The 21586-nt window shown below is 39.7% G+C and overlaps 1 protein-coding gene and 1 pseudogene across 1 annotated transcript; both read left to right on the forward strand.

The window, feature by feature from the left end:
• The first annotated feature begins 5895 nt into the window (after positions 1-5895).
• On the forward strand, positions 5896-6921 carry LOC109258478 (olfactory receptor 4F6-like; annotated as a pseudogene).
• Positions 6922-16325: 9404 nt separating this feature from the next.
• On the forward strand, positions 16326-17411 carry LOC109258477 (olfactory receptor 4F15). Its single transcript, XM_019435296.2, is given in 2 exon segments — positions 16326-16707; positions 16710-17411. Coding segments are annotated over 2 exon segments (936 nt in total). The 5' UTR covers positions 16326-16427; the 3' UTR covers positions 17366-17411.
• Positions 17412-21586: the final 4175 nt, after the last annotated feature.

Consider the following 21586-nt stretch of genomic DNA (forward strand, 5'->3'; position numbering starts at 1 on the left):
ATTATTGGTGTATAGAAATGCAATAGATATCTGTATATTGATTTTATATCCTGCGACTTTGCTGAATTCAGGGATCAGTTCTAGCAATTTTTTGGTGGGGTCTGTTGGGTTTCCTACATAAAGTACCATGTAGGTTGCCAATAGTAATGTTTGACTTCTTCCTTGCCAATTTGGATGCCTTTTTTTTTTTTTTAATGTTTAAAGAGAAAGAAAGAGAGAGAATGATCAGGGGAGGGGTAGACAGAGAGGGAGACACAGAATCCAAAGCAGGCTCCAGGGTCTGAGCTGTCAGCACTGAGCCTGATGTGGGGCTTGAGCTTACGAACTGTGAGGTCATGACCTGAACAGAAATCGGATGCTTAACTGACTGAGCTACCCAGATGCCCCTGGATGCCTTTTATTTCTACTTTGGTTATCCTTTTGAATGGGACACATTCCAGTGCCACAATGGAGCCCTACATTTCTTCCTCTTTTTCTCCCTCTCTTCTTTCCTGTAGAGATGATAAGCATTGTTTTCACTTGTTTGAAGGTGTATATTTTCATTCTTTTTTTTTTTTTAAGAGAAAGACAGTGTGTGAGCAGGAGAGAGGGGCGCAGAGAGAGAGAGAGAGAGAGAGAGAGAATCTTAAGCAGGACCCACAGTCAGCATGGAGGCAGACAGAGGGCTCAATCCCATGATCCTAGGATCATGATCTGAGCTGAAATCAAGAGTTGGACACTCAGCTGACTGAGTCACCCAGGTGCTTTGGTGTACATTTTCATTCTTATGGAGTTTCTTCCTTCGCAAATCAGAAAATCAAGGGGGTAAAAAGACAAAATCTACAATTTCCACAAAAATCCCTAGTTTCCTTCTCTTCTTCCCTGAAGTGACCTATTACTAACCTTTCCCTTTGCTTGCTGTGGCTAAATTCCATGGTTCTAGGATACAACTCCCTTGACTAAACATAGTACGATGACAATCCCAGGTCTCTACAGAAGCACTCAAGTAACTTTTCAGTGCCGCTAATTGGCTGTGTTTCCTGCTTGGAGGTTTTACATATGGCTTATTATGCCAGGTGACAATAACATTTCAAAGGTAAGAGCTCTGCATTCTGTGGTTCTCTAAGTCCATGATCATTTTGGCATGGGTTCAGGTGAGTTAGATGGATGGACACAGTGTTTGATACTGGTCAGAGCTTCAAGTGAAAACCCACAGAGCAGTGAAAAGGGAGATGTAATCAACTGGAAGAAATGAATTAATTCTATTATTCAACAGGGAGAGGACAGTGGATAAATTCACAACCAAAAGAGAGAAGACAGCAAGACGAGTGGAGTCAATCATGTCATTGTGAACTGTATTGGAGGAGCTATTCTAGTGACATTTACAGATGTGTTTTGAGTGTTGGTCTCCAGATATAGAATATAGTAGCAGCAGAATAAGAATTTTGGACCATGCTGAAGAAACTAGCTTTGATATACTATGATTTCCTGGGCCACTCACTGGGTGCTCAACTGGAACCATTCTAGCAAAAGAAGTGTGGGGTAGTGGAAATAAACTGGATTGACTAAAACCAAGAGTCAACCATATTAATTCCGGATTTGCCACCAGCTTGTTGGTTAGCTTCAGTAATGCTGTTTATCCTTTCTCTACGTTGGTTTTCCTAACTCTAAAATAAGCAGATTTTATAATCACTAGCAGTTTCATTCAGGTCCCGGCAACAACAGCTTGTCCAAGGCTTGCTGCATTGATAGCAGTAAAAACAAGCACTTTGAGAGCAGGAAGCTCCAGTGAGCATTCCTGTACATCTTTCTGCTCTTCTGTCCTGAGCTCCTTCTATTCATCTCCGGAGGAGCAAACTAGTGGAGAAACCTGTAGGAGGATGAGATGGAGATGTTTCTCTGTGAATTTTATTGTTTTCTGGTAATTCTATGTTAAAATCAACCTCGTCAGCAATTTGCAACTCAGGTTAGGAAGTAGAGGGTTACAGATCTTTGTCTGAGCGACCCCAACCATTGATCTACTTTAAAAATTACTCCAGAATTGTCGTGCATTCTTGAATTGGAGGTGAGCCCATGTTATTTATGATTTGTTTGCTATCTGTGCTGGCAGCACAAGGATGAACAGACCTGGGCCGAGAAGGCAGTCAGCTGGTCACTAGAGGATCTCTGAGGTATCTGTCATTTCTTACATTCTAGGCTTGTGGTGGGGGTGTGGTGAGAGGTCAATGCTGTGTGTGTGTTGAACAGGGTGGGACTCAGGACACTACAAATGCACACTGGAATTTAGTTGCTGATCATCGTTAGTAACCTATTTTCCTTTTGTAGGAGCAGTTAAGTGGACACTTTCACTCTGTCTCCATGGACTAGATCAGAATTAAACCACTATTCTTCCCTTGTTTAAAAGTGGAAACTGGGTGGGGGGCGCCTGGGTGGCTCAGTCAGTTGAGCGTCCGACTTCGGCTGGGGTCATGATCTTCAGTTTCTGAGTTCGAGTCCCGTGTCCGGCTCTGTGCTGACAGCTCAGAGCCTGGAGCCTGCTTCATATTCTGTGTCTGCCCCTCTCGGACTCATGCTCTGTCTCTCTCTCTCTGTCTCTCTCAATAATAAATGTTAAAAAAATTTTTTTTAAATATATGAAATTTATTGTCAAATTGGTTTCCATACAACACACAGTGCTCATCCCAAAAGATGCCCTCTTCACCTACCCTACCCTCCCTCCCACCCCCCATCAACCCTCAGTTTGTTCTCAGTTTTTAAGAGTCTCTTATGCTTTGGCTCTCTCCCACTCTAACCTTTTTTTTTTTTTTCCTTCCCCTCCCCATGCGTTTCTGTTAAGTTTCTCAGGATCCACCTAAGAGTGAACACATATAGTATCTGTCTTTCTCTGTATGGCTTATTTCACTTAGCATCACACTCTCCAGTTCCATCCATGTTGCTACAAAGGGCCATATTTCATTCTTTCTCATTGCCACGTAGTACTCCATTGTGTATATAAACCACAATTTCTTTATCCATTCATCAGTTGTTGGACATTTAGGCTCTTTCCACAATTTGGCTATTGTTGAGAGTGCTGCTATAAACATTGGGGGTACAAGTGCCCCTATGCATCAGTATTCCTGTATCCCTTGGGTAAATTCCTAGCAGTGCTATTGCTGGGTCATAGGGTAGGTCTATTTTTAATTTTTGGAGGAACCTCCACACTGTTTTCCAGAGCGGCTGTACCAGTTTGCATTCCCACCAACAGTGCAAGAGGGTTCCCGTTTCTCCACATCCTCGCCAGCATTTATAGTCTCCTGATTTGTTCATTTTGGCCACTCTGACTGGCGTGAGGTGATATCTGAGTGTGGTTTTGATTTGTATTTCCCTGATGAGGAGCGACGTTGAGCATCTTTTCATGTGCCTGTTGGCCATCTGGATGTCTTCTTTAGAGAAGTGTCTATTCATGTTTTCTGCCCATGTCTTCACTGGATTATTTGTTTTTTGGGCGTGGAGTTTGGTGGGCTCTTTATAGATTTTGGATACTAGCCCTTTGCCCGATATGTCATTTGCAAATATCTTTTCCCATTCCGTTGGTTGCCTTTTAGTTTTGTTGATTGTTTCCTTTGCTGTGCAGAAGCATTTTATCTTCATGAGGTCCCAATAGTTCATTTTTACTTTTAATTCCCTTGCCTTTGGGGAATGTGTCAAGTAAGAAATTGCTGCGGCTGAGGTCAGAGAGGTGTTTTCCTGCTTTCTCCTCTAGGGTTTTGATGGTTTCCTGTCTCACATTGAGGTCCTTTATCCATTTTGAGTTTATTTTTGTGAATGGTGTCAGAAAGTGGTCTAGTTTCAACCTTCTGCATGTTGCTGTCCAGTTCTCCCAGCACCATTTGTTCAAGAGACTGTCTTTTTTCCACTGGATGTTCTTTCCTGCTTTGTCAAAGATGAGTTGGCCATACGTTTGTGGGTCTAGTTCTGGGGTTTTTATTCTATTCCATTGGTCTATGTGTCTGTTAAAAAAATTTTTTTAAAGTGGAAACTGGGGGCACCTGGGTTGGTCAGTTGGTTGAGCGGCTGAATTGGGCTCAGGTGATGATCTTACGGTTCGTGAGTTTGAGCCCAGCATCAGAGTAACTGCTATCAGCTCAGAGCCTGCTTCAGATCCTCTGTCTCCCTCTCTCTTTGCCCCTCTCCCACTCTCTCTCTCTCCCTCAAAAATAAATAAAAACATTAAAAAAAGTGGAAACTGATACCAAGTATGGCCTCTAACAACCTTTCAGTATAGGCAGAAAGTGAAAGACTGGCTAGGAAGCAGTGTCATCCACGAGTGTACCATCCTGTTTTCCAACTTTTTACCAACACTAGGAGTTAACTACTATTTAAATCTGAGCTAAGCAGATGCATGAAAAATATCCATTTTTGTGTGGAAGAGAAAATAAGGTCTTGTGTAAAAACTAAAAAAAGTTTAGATTGACTGGTATGTGGAAAGCATGGATGGAATAACTGTCAGCTTCAAGGAGGGTAATTTAGAATCAATCATTTGCTTGGATGAATTGTATCCATGGGGAGGTTACTGGTGATAATCCCTAGGAAAGGAATCTAACTGCTACCAAGATGAGCTGCTTTTTATTAATGTGAATATCATCTATATCATCGTCAAGAAAAAGTCTAAAAAGACATTTAAAACACATATATAAGAACGTTTATGTCAAGCAACAGAGAATTAAATAGTGGTCTTTGTTAGAGCAGTCACACATGTCAGACTTCAGCCCAGGTCATGATCTCAGGGTTTGTGAGTTCAAGCCCCGTGTTGGGCTCTGTGCTGAGAGCTCGGAGCCCGGGACCTGCTTCAGATTCTGTCTTCTTCCTCTCTCTGCCCGCCCCTCTCCCATTCATGCTCTGTCTCTCAAACATAGACAAACGTTAACAAATTTAAAGTTAGAGTAGGAACAGGGCACTATTAGTGTTAGTGTTTTTGGTTTTGTCACCACAATGTAAGAAAAATTTGCCTTCACCTCACAAATGTCAAGGAAGAGTATGAGAAAGGACTTGATAGAGTAAGGAGTTGTGCAGAGTGTGCTGTTGAGGAATGGGAAGAAGTAGAGAGATGTAACGAAGGCCCAGGCATTGCAGGCTGGACGAAGAATGTGGAGGGGAGCCGTGGCCTGGAACATTTGAGTGTGTGTGTGAGGCAGGGGTAAATACCATTCGATGCCTGTCCAGGGAAGAAGAGGCAGTTCAGCTAAGACTGGGAGGTATAGGGAGGAGTGTAGTAACAGAGTTACCACAGGTATGGTGTTCATCTTTGCTATAACTTGGAAGATACAGTATGATGATACCTAGGCAGAATGTCCTCCACAAACCCATAACTGTGTCACTCTCTAGCCCTTATCCTTCGATGGGGTGGTGAGTGCCACGCTCTGGCATCCTGCACACCTCTCTTTCCTTCCTTCCTCTAACTCATTTTTTCTTGCTAACTTATAGATATGAGAAATATACATATCAGGTCTTCAAAGAAAGCTCATAATGATTTTCCTAGAACTTGCCAATGTGACCATGGATATGGTATCTTATACTGTGAGATGTCCAAATTATGAAATTTACATCACTTGATTATTTCATGGAGTTGAGCAATTTACAAAAGTCTATTAACTTGTGGTCATATACGAGATATCTCTGAAACGACAGAAAAAATACAACAGAACTACCCATAAAAATAAGTACAGGTATCCTTATTTTTTGCAGTACTTTTTTGTGACGCAGTATACTACAAGGATATCTGAATTGCGTTGTGACTGAAATGGTCTGCAGGAGCACACATCAGTCTTCGTCAGGTTTTCTGACAATGATATTATGGCCCAGGATTAAGATCAGTGCCATTTCTCCTGAATCAGTTTCTCCTTACCCTCCTCTTTCAGGTGGCATGAGAGGTGTCACTGCTGACAGAGGCAATGGAGGAGGCCAATCACTCGGCGGTGCTGCAGTTTGTGTTCCTGGGACTCTCCACCTCAGGGGACATCCAGCTCTTTCTCTCCCTCTTTTCCTGTGTGTTCTATGTGGCGAGCCCAGTGGGAAACCTCCTCATTGCGCTAAGTGTGACCTCTGTCCCTGGTTTACAGTCCCCCACATACTTCCTGCTGGCCAACCTTTCCATCACCGACATGATATTTTGCTGTTGCACAGCTCCCAAGATGATTTATGATGTTTTAAGATAATGCAAAACCATCTCTTTTGGGTGCTGTGTAGTTCAGATCTTCTTTATCCGTGCAGTTGGGGGCATTGACATGGTGCTCTCATCGCCATGGCCTCTGACAGATATGTTGCCATATGTAAGCCTCTGCACTGCCTGACCATCATGACCCCCATGGAGGTGCATTTTATTTCTAGTCACTTCCTGGATCATTGGCCTTATTCATTCAGTGACTCAACGGGGTTTTGTTGTAGACTTGCCTTTCTGTGGGCCTAATGAATTAGACAGCTTTTTTTGTGACCTTCCTCAGTTCATCAAGCTTGCTTGCAGAGAGACAAACACATTGGGATTCATGGTTACTGCCAACAGTGTCTTTATTTCTGTGGCCTCCCGTTTACTTCTAATCATCTCTTACGTCTTTGTTTTGGTGACTGTTCAGAAAATCTTCAGGTAGTATGTCCAAGGCCCTCTCCACTTTGTCAGCTCATGTCACTGTGGTTGTTTTGTTCTTTGGGCCATTAATCTTGTTCTATGTGTGGCCATTTCCCACATCTCATCTGGAGAAATTCCTTGCCATCTTTGATGCAGTTATCACGATCCTTTTCTGAATCCAGTCACCTATACTTTTAGGAATAGAGATATGAAGGTGGCAATGAGGAGCCTCTGCTCTCAGTTTGTAAGTTAATGTCTTTTAAACATGTGGAGGATTGAACTGTGATGTCATTCCCTGGACTCTGGTTATAGAAGAGACTTACAGGTCATGGATTTCTTATCTCACCAGGGGTCATACCTGTAGATGGTGGCAAACACAATTAGTATAAATGTTAATCAATCCCCTTTGAAAGGCAATATGTAGTTTATTGTTCATTTTTTAAAAAGTGTTTATTTATTTTGGGAGACAGTGCACGTACAAGCGGGAGGAGGGGTGGAGAGAGAGGGAGAGAGAGAATCCCAGGCAGGCTCTAAGCCCAGTATGGAGCCTGACATTGGGCTCAATTTCACAAACCTGCAAGATAATTACCTGAGCAGAGATCAAGAGTTGAACAGCTAACCAACTGAGCCACCAAGTCACCCCTGTGTTGCTCATTTCCTATTTTTCCCACAGTAAACATACTATCTCAGTTTAAGGATAAATGTTAATTTTTCCTTCATGTTATGTTTCTTATTATACAGCTGATTGATTTTCTATATTTTCAGCTCCTTATCTGTCAGCCTTCCTCATTATTCTATTGCTAATCTGGATTTTTCAGGGCCCAGCAAGGAGATAATAACCAAAGCAGTTATCATGAGGGAAAATGTTGGTATAAAGAATGGTTAACTAAATATAAAGCTGTTAACTAGTTATTTGAAAAAGAATAAACCCTGAGATACCACAGACATAGCATTTGTACGAAGTAGCTCTCACCCCTAGGGATGGAAAATAAAGGGTAGCAGTTAGAATAAGTACACTTGGAAGAAAAAAGCCATTAAGATCTTGGAGGAAGGACCTGTGGAGTTGAAACTCAAATATCTGAGGAGGGGCTGCTGCTTGTGTCTCTGAGCTCAGAGGAAGGCAGGGTCACCACCTCTGAGGAAAGGGTGCTGGTGGCCAACACAGGTGTTCCTGAGGAGGGTGTGATGAAGTGAGCACCTCTAAGGCTGGAACACCGCTGCTGCCTTGGAAAGAAATCAGGGTTGCTGAGGTGAACAGGGCGTTGGGCGATGCTCACAGGCACAGTGAGCAGAGAGGAAGCCTACAGGCAGCAAAGAGGAGCGAGCAAAGAAGTCCTCTGTTCCGTTTCTAGCCTTGCAGTCGCCCTCTAGTGCCCTCTAAGGGCAGAGCTGGCAAGAAAGAAAGGAGTTTGCAGAGCCTCAGTGCCTGCATCCTAACAGAGTATAGAAAGATACCTCAGAGCTGAAAGATTGCTTGTATAGCACATGCAGTAACATGGAAAATTATTAAAATTCAACTTGGGAGGGTCGCACGGTTGTTAAATTTTTCAAGTAAAGTAAACATCATCTCATAGATTCTCCCTATTTTAAAAAGTTTCAGGTACTGGAAAATTAGTTAATTAGTTCAAGACCATAAAGGGACTATATGGAAGATCTAAATTCCGAGTTTAAGTTGCCAGGCTCCTTGTCTTTTGTTGCCATCTATCATTTTAGATCTTGTGTCCTCATTTGCTAAGTCTTACATCTCCATTGGACTGTTGAGTTTTCACTAATGTGTACCAGTATATCTTTCACTTTGTATCTTGAATGTCTGTTTGTCAGAGCTTCAACATTCCTGAATGATTTTCACTTAATAAATATATTTGGCCCCAATTTTACGTTTCTTTTTTGATCTTTTGTTTCACTTATTTATTTTTTAAAGTTTATTTATTGAGAGAGAGTGAGAGATTGGGGAAGGAGCAGAAAGAGGGAGAGAGAGAATCCCAAGCAGCTCTGCTCTGTTAAGTACAGAACCCCATTTAGAGCTCAATGCACGTTTCCAAGCAGGGCTTGAACCTAGGAACTGTGAGATTGTGACCTGAGCCAAAATCAAGAGTTAAGACGCTTAACAGACTGAGCCATCCAGGTACCCTCTTTGGTTCATTTAAATAGAGCTTTTACTTTGGGAGAATTTTAGATTTACAGAGAAGTTGCAAAGGTTGTCCGGGGAGTTCCCATATGGCCTTCACCCAGTATCAGTTTCAGTTTCTTCTAATGTTATCATCTTACATTTCTGTGGTACACGGAGAGATCAACAGTGGTACGTGCCTATTAACTAATGATAGACGTTATTCAGATTTCACCAGTTTTTTCATTTTACCCTTTTCTTTTCTAGAGTTCAATCAAGGAAACAAGACATTTAGCTGTCATGATTCCTTAGCAATCTCTGGTTTCTTGAGTTTCATAGTCTTACCTGGTTTTCCATGGTGTTGACAGCTTTCAGGAATATTGGTCAGATATTTTGTAGAATGTCCTCTCAATTTGGGTTTGTCTGAATTTTTTCTTCATAATTTGACTGGGATTCTGGGTTTTTGAAAAGAATACTATAAATCATACCAGGGGTACGTAATATACACGTCATCCCTAGTGATGTTAAACTTGCTCAGTTGCTTTATTATGTGATCCTAATGAAAAAGAAGTGAGATGTTACTTGTGTAGCTATTTTTTTACTTAAAAATTTTCACCTTTTCTTTCAGTTCCCTAGTTCATTTAAATGCAGGGAAATTGATATTTATCAAGCTGTTCTATGCAATTTGCATAACATTCTCAGAAGGTGAATATTATCAAATTACCTAAGTAAGCTTTTATTATTGATGATAGGATTTAAAGTAGCAAACCATATAACAGAGATGATCTTCTTAAATAATCTAGTGTCATTTGCCCCTCGCCTGACTCATTTATAACACTTCCCTTTGTTGCTTGGATCACAATGAATATATTTTTTAGGAGGCAATTTCCTTGACTAATTGACTTTAGTTTTGCAATCCCAGGTCAGGATAACATTAGTTGGTCACTATCCTTCAGTTCAGTTAATTAGCTATGTGTTCCATATATAGATACATTTATACACCTCCTGTGTGCTTGAGATTATAGTCTGAGAATAGCTCCAAGGGAAGGATGGAATGAAATAGACAACAGGAGAAAGATCAAACTAGGTAAACTTCAATCAGGAGGAAAACTCAGGTAAGGGTTTGCTTTTGTGTATTTCAATTAGCTTTTGCCCAGAGGCAGAAAGAAACATGTGTTAGTGGTGGGGAGATGATGAGTAGAGCAGGAAATAAACATGAATGGTTGTCAACATGAAAAACTGAATTAACCTTAAGTTTTAATAAGGACTTGGAAATGACTTGGAGATTCAGGGGGTGAGAATGCAGATACACTGCAGAGTCTGGAATCCACACTGTGGTCAGGCCCAGGATTCAGGCTGAATTGTTAACTGTACCAAGGGGTCTTTAGGGAGAGTTATTAGTACGCAAAGTAAATACAAATATGTGTGCGGTCGTGATAACAAGCTTGCTTTACCTTTATCTTCAGGGAACTCAAATATGAGAGAAAGTTCATTAGGTAGAAGTGATAAGTGACATTAAACACACCCCCAAGTTCATAGAATCAAGATGGAGAAAGGATAATAGAAAACCTGCTTAGAAGAAAAGTATCTAGGCATCTAACTCACCTTAAACTAAACTAATGTAGTGTAGGTTAAAACTAGGTGGTGGAAGGATGGAGAAAAAAGTAGGAAACTAAATGTATCATCTTTAACAACCAGTAATCGATCCTCCCGTTTTTGTTTATATTCTTTAAACTTTTGTTAGAATTTTTTTCTAGGTCCCTCCAGTGAGATGTTTTATGGTGAAATGGCAGTGATTTCGTGGTGAAATAGCGCCAAAGATGAAGGGATAGAAGATGATCCTATGAAGGAAGACTAAAGGACTGGAGGTGGGTAATCTAGAGGGTACAGACGAGTGATGTTTATTTGCTTCTCCCAAGATCAAGGATAATAAACATTTATCTGAGAGAGTGCTGACAATGTCTTTCTATTCACAGAGAAAGAATCAAGTGGACATCGGTTTACTTGAAAGAATGAGAGGTTTTCTTTTTGTAAGGATGAATCTTTGGATTGCTATGTTAATAAAAAGTGGGACACCAAGGAAGAAAATGAATTTTCAAACCAGGTAAACTGTAGAGAAACCGCCATGTCCTGGGTGGAGAAACCGAAGAAAAGAACTGGGTCAGAACACATTTTTAGATCTCTTCCAACTGAGTGATTTTATTCATTGGGCATAATGAGCATCTCTCTGTTTTTCTTCCCCACAAAAATTTAAAATGTAAAATTCCCATGAGTCTATTCTAAGAGGTTGCCCAATTCTAATTCCATATAAATCAAGACATTAGATGATGATTCCATTAAATGCTGCAGAATCTGAATTTACTGCATACCATGATCATTTACATAGTCTAAATGAAATGATGGCTGTAATTCTTGTCATGATTCTTGAGAGAAATAGGTAGACCACAAGTAGAGAACGCAAAGTGGAATATCTTCTAATGGCAATGGCCTTAGAGGAGCAGCCCTGTTTCCATGGAAGGCCTGTGATATCTCAAAGTGACTGAACCTAGGACCTTCCTCTAAAGGCCATTCAGAGACTGTATCTCAGAGCCACTGGAGAGATACTCAAGAAATCTGAATACTTGAAGACAGGAGCTGAGTAAGTTTCCAGATTTCCTATTTGTTATTTGTAGTAATTTTTCTTTTTTGTTCTTTAAGCGATGTAAAGTAGGTACATTTTGTCTTTGAACCCGTTTATCCTTCTTTTCTCAGCGTTAGCTCTCATTCCTGGGGTCTGGCCCTCTCCTCCTGAGCTCATCTGTGTTTTTCCCTGACTTCTGCAGCAACCTATCTAAGCTCATCCTTCTTTGGTGTTGAATGAGGCATAAATGAATCTGTTATTTCTTCACTGTGAAAACTTACTTCTTGCATACACAATATCTCAGCTGAGGAAAGCCATCTGGTAACTTCCTTGTTTGTCTCTAATACCTTAATGCAGCACCTTTCCCTTAGCAATGTAAGTAAAACTAGGGGATGCAGTATGTTAGTCAAAAAGAACGCGACTCTAATGCTAGGTGCTAGTAGGAAGGAATTCTGAGCATTGGGGCTTTTGAGACTGTATATCTGAACAAGCTCCCAGTCTGCCATTTCTTACTGTTTAACATATTTTCCCATCTAATTGACCATCTCGAATTCTTGCTGCATTCAAAAACCCAATTTCCCATTGCCTTCCTTGTTGTCATTTCTATCAATTTCTGATTTTTAAAATGTAAGTTTCTTTTTCTCCAAAATTGTCCTTTTTGCCCTTGTGCTAGACTCTCTATTTATGTAAACTTTACAAAGATCACATAGTTTTTTTTCCTGAATGACCCAATAAATCCTTTGCTGATTTTGCTAACCCTATTCCTTAAATTTTTATTAATAGGCAGGTTTAGCAGTATTTCTTTTATCTTCTCACTTGTTATTTTTTTTTGCTGTTCACATTACAATTTGGAGGAAGCACCACTTATATTTTTGTCTCATAGTATATTCTCATTGCATTCCTATTTCATACTCCTCCTTCCAAAGAAGACTCAGAAAAGTTTTGGCTAACACACTGTTTTACTTAGTGATCATAAGGAATGTTTTTTGCCTTATTTTTCTGCTCACTCCATAGAAAAAAATTTTATTAGTAAGTTCATAGTTCGTGATATCGAGGTTTGGTTTTAAGTCAAATCATTTAATGGTTTAAGTGACTGTTACTTAAAATTGTCCTGATAACTGATACAAAAATACTTGTTGAATGAATGAATGTGTAAGTTACGAAATACAGCCAACATAATTTCTGAGCTGCTCTTCAGTCAGTACAAACAACTGTGATACACAAAACTTGCTCCAAGTGTCTTACAATATATTTGGGGAGGTAAAATCCATGTATGTTTATTAGAAAGTCACTGAAAAATTAGTGTGATAGATATCAAAGATGTAAAAATTCATATAAAAAGTCAGGATACTGAGAAGAGATTCTGTGAATGTGGACATTGAACTAGAAGGAAGCAGAGTGTTTGAGACTCCCCAGTATTTGATGAATTACAGTGTTTCTTCAAGGGTTCTTATCCTTTCTAGAGAAAAGACTCTGTATGTAACAGACCAAAATTGAATTTTATGACATGAATATCAACTTCACAGAAGCAGAAAATCTTGCCTATGCTGTAACCTCAATGTGTGGAATGGTGCTTGGCATTGTGGGTCCTCAAAAATATTTACTAAATTCATGACTGAAAATCATCTCAAAGTCATTCAGAGAACCACTCAGGACTAAAGTATATACCCAGTTTTTCCAGAACACGTTGGTTGGCTGATTATCTTGGGATAATCCCAGGATAGGTTCCTTATTATTGGTGGATATTAGTTGGTCAGACTTGGTCCTAGATGTGTTTGGAGTCAGAAGTGTCTTATGTGTAGTTTCAGAGGAAAGGTCTGGATGCACCATCTGTCCTTCATCCTTTAATATCTCTTCCATGTTCTTGATAGGCTCTCTGAAATTTCCTCCATCTGATTCACTGGTTAGTGATAAGGTCTTCCTTTTCCCACTAAAATTATTTGTTCACTTGTGAGAAGTGTACAGAATAATAGTCTTGAAGGCGTCCATGTCTTAATCCCCGAGACTGTGAATATATGTTACTTTACGTGGCACAAGGGACTTTGTCGATGTGATTAAGAATTTTGAGATGGGCAAATTATCCTGGATTATCTGAGTCAGCCCCATGTAATCACACGGAATATACCTTACAAGGGGAAGGCAGGATGGACAGAGTCAGAGAGGAGAGGTGATGACAGTTGCTGAGTTTGGAGTGCTGTACCATGAAGAGGGAGGGAGGGGTCATGAAGCAAAGAATGCAGGCATCCTTGGAAGAAGGAGGGCCATGAATTCTCTCCTAGGTCTTCTGGAAGGAATGCAGCTCTGCCGACACCTTGATTCTAGCTCGGAAGACCCATTTTGGCCTTCTCATCTGCAGAACTGTGAGATGTCACATTGGTGTGTTTTAAAACTACCAGGTTTCCAGTAATTTGTTATTGCAGAAATAGATAATGAATACATATAGAACAAATACAAAGTTCTATTTAAGGCAAATAACTTTCAATGGAGCCAGGTGTTCTTGATCCTCTGTGGACCCTCCCACCAGTTAACTTTGTGAGAGTGAGCAAGTCCTCAGGTATATCTCTTTGTATGTAAATTGTTTCACTGGTGTAACATGAAGTTGTACTCAGTCAAAAACCACCACTGAGTTGGACCTCTGATAATTTATTTCGGGCAGATTTTCATCTTTAAAGAACTGTAATTGTGGATCCTGAGAAACTTAACAGAAACCCATGGGGGAGGGGAAGGGAAAAAAAAGAGGTTAGAGTGGGAGAGAGGCAAAGTATAAGAGACTCTTAAAAACTGAGAACAAACTGAGGGAGGGAGGGGAGGGTGGGTGATGGGTATTGAGTAGGGCACCTTTTGGGATGAGCACTGGGTGTTGTATGGAAACCAATTTGACAATAAATTTCATATATTGAAAAAAAAAAAGAACTGTAATTGTCTCCTACGTTTCCATGCTCCGATCTTGCTATTGTCCCTTAGTTCTTTTCCTGCCCTTTATCTCTATAACTCAGTTATGACCCTCTCTCATTGAAGACTCATATATTGGCTGGCTGTTTTCACCCAGTTCTTTTCCTGTTATTCTTTTATCCATTCCAGATGTATTTTGAAAAGAAAAGAGACTGCTTTTATGTGGCAGAGTTCTTATCTTTGGGTATTCAATGAGGATGTATCTCTATTTCTTTTTTTTAAATTTTTTGTTTTTTACTTTATTTAGTGTTTTTTATTTATGAGAAAGAGACAGAGACAGACAAACAGACAGACAGAGACAGAGCATGAGTGTGGGAGGGGCAGAGTGAGAGAGGGACACAGAATCCGAAGCAGGCTCTAGGTTCTGAGCTGTTAGCACACAGCCCGATGCAGGCTTGAACCCACAAGCTGTGAGACCATGACCTGAGTTGAAGCTGGACACCCAACTGACTGAGCCACCCAGGTGCCCCATCTCTATTTCTTTCTTTCTTTCTTTCTTTCTTTCTTTCTTTCTTTCTTTCTTTCTTTCTTTCTTTTTAAGTTTATTCATTTTGAGAAAGAGAGAAGGAGCATGCACATGCAAATGGGGCAGGGACAGAGAGAGAGGGAGACAGAGAGAATCCCAGGCTGGTTCCACAATGTCAGTGCAGAGTTTGATGAGGGGCCCGAACTCAGGAACCATGAGATCATGACCTGAGCCCAAGTCAGATACCGAACCTACTGAGCCATCCAGGTGCCCACATCTCTATTTCTGTTTGTGTGTCTACTACCAGAGGAGATTATTTGCCTCAGGTCATTACATGTATTATGTTAAAAATTGAAAATTTTTTCTCAAAGTGAGTATCATTAAAAGATAAAATGATTTTTTCCAGTTGAAACATATCAAAGAACTTCTATCAACTATTTAAAATTTTTTTGACATTTATTTATTTTTGAGAGGCAGAGAGAGACAAAGCACAAGCAGGAGAGGGGTGGAGAGAGAGAGAGAGAGAGAGAGAGAGAGAGAGAGAGAGAGAGAATCCGAAGCAGACTCCAGGCTCTGAGCTGTAAGCACAGATCCTGACACGGGGCTCGAACTCACGAACTGTGAGGATCATGACCTAAGCTGAAGTTGGATGCTTAACGCATTGAGCCACCCAGGTGCCCCTCTATCAACTATTTTAAATTAATAATTGAGATCCCATATTTCACTTGATGATAGAATTCTTTTCTGAAATAATTATTTTGTGTAGTTAGACAACTGTGTGAATGAAGCTTGGGATCCTGTGATAACTCCTGACTTGTACCATAAAATATACTATTAATATGAACTTTAGTGAATTATGATGGACTCTCTTGACTCCAGGGTCATTCTTTACTGCCTTTAATTTTTTCCCTTCATTCAATCAGTGTGATGCACTCATTAAATAACTACTTGTGTTAGTTACCTCTGGTGTTTTTAATGGAGGTAGGGGATACCCATATGAACTAAAATTATTCCTGTACCCAAGAGACTACACTGGTTAACTTGAGAGATGGAAATGGATATAATCATGAGAGATAGAGTGAAATAAATGCTAACAGTACAGAGTAGAGAGACTTAGGCAGGTTTGGAAGATTTCACAGGGAGGGATATTTGAGCTGGGACACTGAAAATTGGGACATTAGAGAACAGAATGAGAAATTTTGAAAGTGGAAAGAAGGAAAATGTTTAAAGTCTAATTAAGCAACAGGAATAACAGAGACTTTGAAAGTTCTTTGCTGTGCATGAGGAATTGTTAGGTGGCTCACACGAGTGGCTGAAATCCTATCCATTTATAAGAAATCATAGTCAAAAGTATTTGAAGTTGACCCTGTATGTTACTGAGGTAGAATGCAGGGCAGGAAGAAATAATAAGAGTGAGAGTAGAAGAAACCAGAAACCAGAAGGGAAACAGGTCCAGAGGTGGAATTCATTTAGTTGTAGCAGTTTTGGATCCACACTGGCATTGGGCACCTCTTGCCTCCTCCAGGTAGAAGACCAATATAAATCAGATGAAGCTTATTTGGCTGTGTGAACTGCTAATAGGATAACTGTTTTTATGGACTGTAGGCTTCCTTATGTAAACACTAATACTTGGCTAGGCAATTGTTTTTTATTTTCTTTCTTCCTTTAGGTAACATGAAAACTGATCCTGGTATCTGAGGCAATGGATAGAAGGAATCAGTCGACAGTATCAGAGTTTGTGCTCCTGGGACTCACTAATTCATGGGAGATCCAACTTCTCCTTTCTGTTTTCTCTTTTTTGTTCTACTTGGCAAGCATGATGGGAAACCTTATCATTGTGTTCACTGTAACCTTGGATGCTCATTTGCACTTCCCTATGTATTTCCTCCTGGCTAACCTCTCAGTCATTGATATGTTGTTTTGCTCAATCATAGCCCCTAAAATGATTTGTGATATTTTCAAGAAGCGCAAATCCATCTCTTTCTTGGATGCTTTACCCAGATCTTCTTTAGCCATGCTGTCGGGGGCACTGAGATGGTGCTGCTTATAGCCATGGCCTTCGACAGATATGTGGCCATATGTAAGTCTCTGCACTACTTGACCGTCATGAGTCCCAGGATGTGTCTATACTTTGTAGTCACTTCCTGGGTCATTGGCTTCATCCATTCATTGATTCAAGTAGTTTTTGTGGTAGACTTGCCTTTTTGTGGCCCTAACGTGTTGGACAGTTTTTATTGTGACCTTCCCCGGCTCCTCAGACTTGCCTGCACAAACACCCAAGAACTGGAGTTCATGGTTACTGTGAATAGTGGGCTCATTTCTGTGGGCTCCTTTATCGTGCTGGTCATTTCATACATCTTCATTTTGTTTACTGTTTGGAAACATTCCTCTGGTGGCTCATCCAAGGCTATCTCTACACTGTCAGCTCATATCACTGTGGTAGTTTTGTTCTTTGGGCCACTGATGTTTTTCTACACATGGCCTTCTCCCACATCCAACCTGGATAAGTATCTTGCTATTTTTGATGCATTTATCACTCCTTTTCTGAATCCAGTCATCTATACATTCAGGAACAAAGAGATGAAAGCGGCAATGAGGAGATTGTGCAGTCATGTTGTGCATTACCGGACGATCTCGTGAACTGCTGGCTATGAAGATATGAAATCATAGATTCTCCCTCATGCTGGTTGTAGAAAAGACATTTTACAATTTCAGGAAAATACTCAACACTTAAGATGTTATATGCCTAGAAAAGTACTATCTATGATATTATGATATCGATTTCACCATTAATTTAGAAGCGATGTTATTCTTTGATAGTCTATACATCAAAGTGTCAAAAACCAAATCATATGTGCTTTGTCACCTACATGGTTAGGAGCATGCCACATAATTGAATAACCAAGATTTATTTTATCTTCCTTCTGCTTACAATTTTAAGTCTCAATTTCAATTTTCTTTGTTTCTACTTTGTTTGATTCTTATTTCTCCATTTTCTGCTTCCTTGGTGTCCTTATCAGGCTCCTCTATATGGCAGTGTATAAAATTGCTAATTCTATGTTAGAATGGTAGAAGTTAAAGCTAGACTGAATTACCAACATCACTGCTTCTGATCCTCCTGGTGCCCTAGCTGTAACCCAAGAAATGAGGGGTGACTGCAATTGGCCCAGGAGCAGGACAGAAATTACCAGAGAGCCAGGCACCAGAAACTATGTCCTTGGTTGCCATGTCACTGGCCCATCACTTTCAAATCAATTTTGCATTTGAATTTCTGAACAAATTCTACTCTTCCAGTTATTTCCTATAGATCTATTTAAAGAAAGAGGTTTATATCTCTTATGTATTCCTTTTTTTTTACTGGTAAATAGTCATCAACATTGAGCACTTCCTTATCATTTCTAAGTCTTTTCTTAGATTCTACCATGACCATACTCAAATTCCTAAAGGGTCACTGTGGCCCTTTTGTTTGAATGAAGGCATGTGGGAGTTAACTATATACAGACTCCTAGTCTAGAGCAATGCATAGTGTGTCCACCAGATGATACCCCCTCCCATCCCATGATCACTGCACCACTTCCTTGATGTATGATTTGAATGAAGGTACTTGGTAGTTGATACAACCCCCACACTGTTTCCGTGCCCTGTGGGTTTCAGCTATCGTAGAGGGTGAGGCGCTGAGACTGTCACATACACACATCCAGACAGTATTTCAAAAAGTACATTATATTCTGTAGGGACAGTGGTGGCAATAAAATACCCAAAAAATATTGGAATGGTGATCCCCATCCTCTGTCCATTTAATTCGCCACTGTGACTCCTACAAAAGTCAGGCAGATCCTGAAAAATGACAATGGACTATTGTAAACTCACCCTTGTAACAGACCTAACTGCAGTTGCTTTACCAAGGGTGGTAACTTTGCAAGAGCAGATTAACACAGCCTTGGCCATATGATATGTGATCATTGATCTCGTCCATTTTTTTCCCCATATCTTTCAGAAAGGAGATTAGAAACAGCATTTTTATGAAATGGTCATAAGTATATATTTACAGTTTTACCCTTTATCTTATAGTTGAAGAGATCCAGGCCAACTGGATATTTTATATGTCATCATAATTGTCTATTATATTAATGACATCATGCCATCAAACCAGATAAGGAGGAAATGGCAAGTACATTCATCCATTGGTAATATGTATGTGTTGTCAAGGGAGAGAATAAGTTGTGTAAAGAATGAGGAAATTTCACATCATTAAAATTTTAGGATTTCAAGATATGGATCAAAGACTCAAATGTAGAAGAAAACACAGGGCAAATGGTCTTTGACACTGGTCTTGGCAATAATTTCTTGGGTAAGACACCAAATACACAGGCAACAAAAGCTAAAATAAACGATTGAGAAGAAACAAATCTAAAGAGCTTCTGCACAGCAAAGGAAACAATAAATTGAAAAGGCAACTTACAGAATGGCAGAAAATGCTTGCAAATCATATATTTGATAAGGGGTTATTATACAAAATAATGAGAAAGTCATATAAGTAATAGCAAAAAGTAATTAATCCAATTTAAAAAAGGGTATAGGACCTGAAAAGACATTTTTCCCCCAAAAAAGACATATAAATGTACAATATGTGTATGAAAAGGTGCTCACCCTCACTAATCATCAGGGAAATGCACATCAAAACCACAATGAGATATCACTTCACACCTGTTATTATGGCTATTACAAAAAAAGAGACAAATGCTAGCAAGGACGTGGAGAAAAGGGAACCCTTCTGCACTTCTGATGACAAGCAAATTGGTACAGCTGCTCATTTATAGTGAGCATTATGAAAGTTTACAAAGAACAATATGATGGTTCATCAAAAAACTGAATACAGAACTACCACATGATCCAGCAATTCTGCTTCTGCGTGGATATTGAAAGGAAATGAAATCAGTATCTTGAAGAGGTATCTGCATACCCGTCTTCACTTTAGCATTATTACAGTAGCTAGGATATGGAAACAATGTAAATTTCTTTCAGTGCACGTTGAATAAATAAAATGGGGTATATATGCAAATGGAATCTTTAGCCATAAAAGGCAAATCCTGCCATTTGCGATAACATCGATGAGCCTGGAGGGCATTATTCTAACTGATAAAAGCCAGATAGAGAAAGACAAATAATGTACATTATCACTTATATGTGGGATAATTTCTTTTACAAAAAGAATCTGATTTTACAGACACAGAGAATAGAATGGTGGTTTCAAGAAGTTTGGGGGAGGTGGAAATGGGGAGATATAGGTCAAAGGGTATAAACTTTCAGTTATAGGAAAATAGGTTCATAAGATCTAATGTACAGTGTGGTGACTATAGTTAATAATATGGTATTGTGTACTTGAAAGTTGCTAAAAGTAGATCTAAAGCATTTTTATGACACAAAGACACAGAGACACACACACACACCCGAGAGTTACCTATGTGAGGTGGTGGATGTGTTAACTTGGCAATCATTGCACAATACATGTAGGTATTAGGTCATCACATTATAAACTTTAAATATAGACAGTTTTGTTTGTCAATTATCCTCAATCAAGTTTGAAAAAAACTAGGAGTTTAATGGTCTGAGCATGTCTGGAGATCCTCTCAAAGTAAAGGAAAACTATTGAATCTTGTACCCTCTATTACTAATAAGGAAGCACAACGTCTGGTAGATTTCTCCTATTTCTGGAGGAAACATTCAACAACAGGAATAGCACTCAAACTTATATATTAAAAGATGTGAAAGGGTATAGATCTGGAAAAGTTTTTTTTTTTTTGTGGCATTCCAGACTTTATGCAAATAACCCTGTACTTAGACAATCCTATTTGGCGTACCCTGTAGTATTAGAAAAATTGGTAGTGAAAAAAGAAAAGATGTGAAGTTTATAGCAAGTATCAATTGAAATAATCACAACACAATTCTTTATAGCTCTGGACAAACTATCTCCCCTAAGGATTACAGTGTAATTGAAATATAGACATATTATAACACAAATTATCACATTATACCAAGCAAGGATCCACGTTAAAGAAAAGCAGGTGCGGGAATTGGCACATGAACGTTGGATCTATTAGTCCCATCAAACTGTACCAACCAGAATCTGCTGGTCTAATAGAGGAACTGGAATGGCTTACTGCAGGTACAGCTGATGTACCAGCATGGACTTGATATTTTGAGATATATACTACACATACAATAAATAATTATTATTGAGTGTTGTGTCCCCATTAGGCAGCATACATGATACGATTGGGAAATTTGAGCTTCCCATCTTGGAACTCTGGGCACTATGTGTTTAGAAGTCCTGGTTTCTATAACAAGACGAAACACTTCCATCAGAGACACAACAAAAGAGTTCCATTAAAGTTTGGTTTGTGGCTATTGCCCAGGAAATTCAGGCTTTTTGCACTAAGAATAAACAGACAAGAAGAGGAATCACTACCCTGGCAGGGGTAATTGATCTTTAGGAAGAAGTAAGGCTGCTGTTATACGTGAGAGTAGGAAGGATACAGTTTGGCACCAGGTGATTCATATGGGTGTCTTTTAGAACTCCCTCAACCAATTTTAATGGTAAATAGACAAATGCAACATTCATAGCCTGAGAAGAACACAATAAACAGGGTTTTGGAACGTTTATGCATAAAGACTTAGGTCACCTTATCAGAAGAGGCATTTAGGCCAGCAGAGTTGCTAACCAAGAACTCTAGACTACATAGCAGAGGAGGGATAGGAGTACCAGTTGTGGGCTCATGATTCACTTCAGGAGCAGGTGTTACAATTCATCCCCTTAAGTTTCCTCTCAAGTGACTGCAGGATAAGAAGTTCAGCAAAGTT

The sequence above is a fragment of the Panthera pardus genome, unplaced genomic scaffold, assembly GCF_024362965.1.
Source record: "Panthera pardus isolate Hobbes unplaced genomic scaffold, ASM2436296v1 HiC_scaffold_24, whole genome shotgun sequence".
NCBI lineage: Eukaryota > Metazoa > Chordata > Mammalia > Carnivora > Felidae > Panthera > Panthera pardus.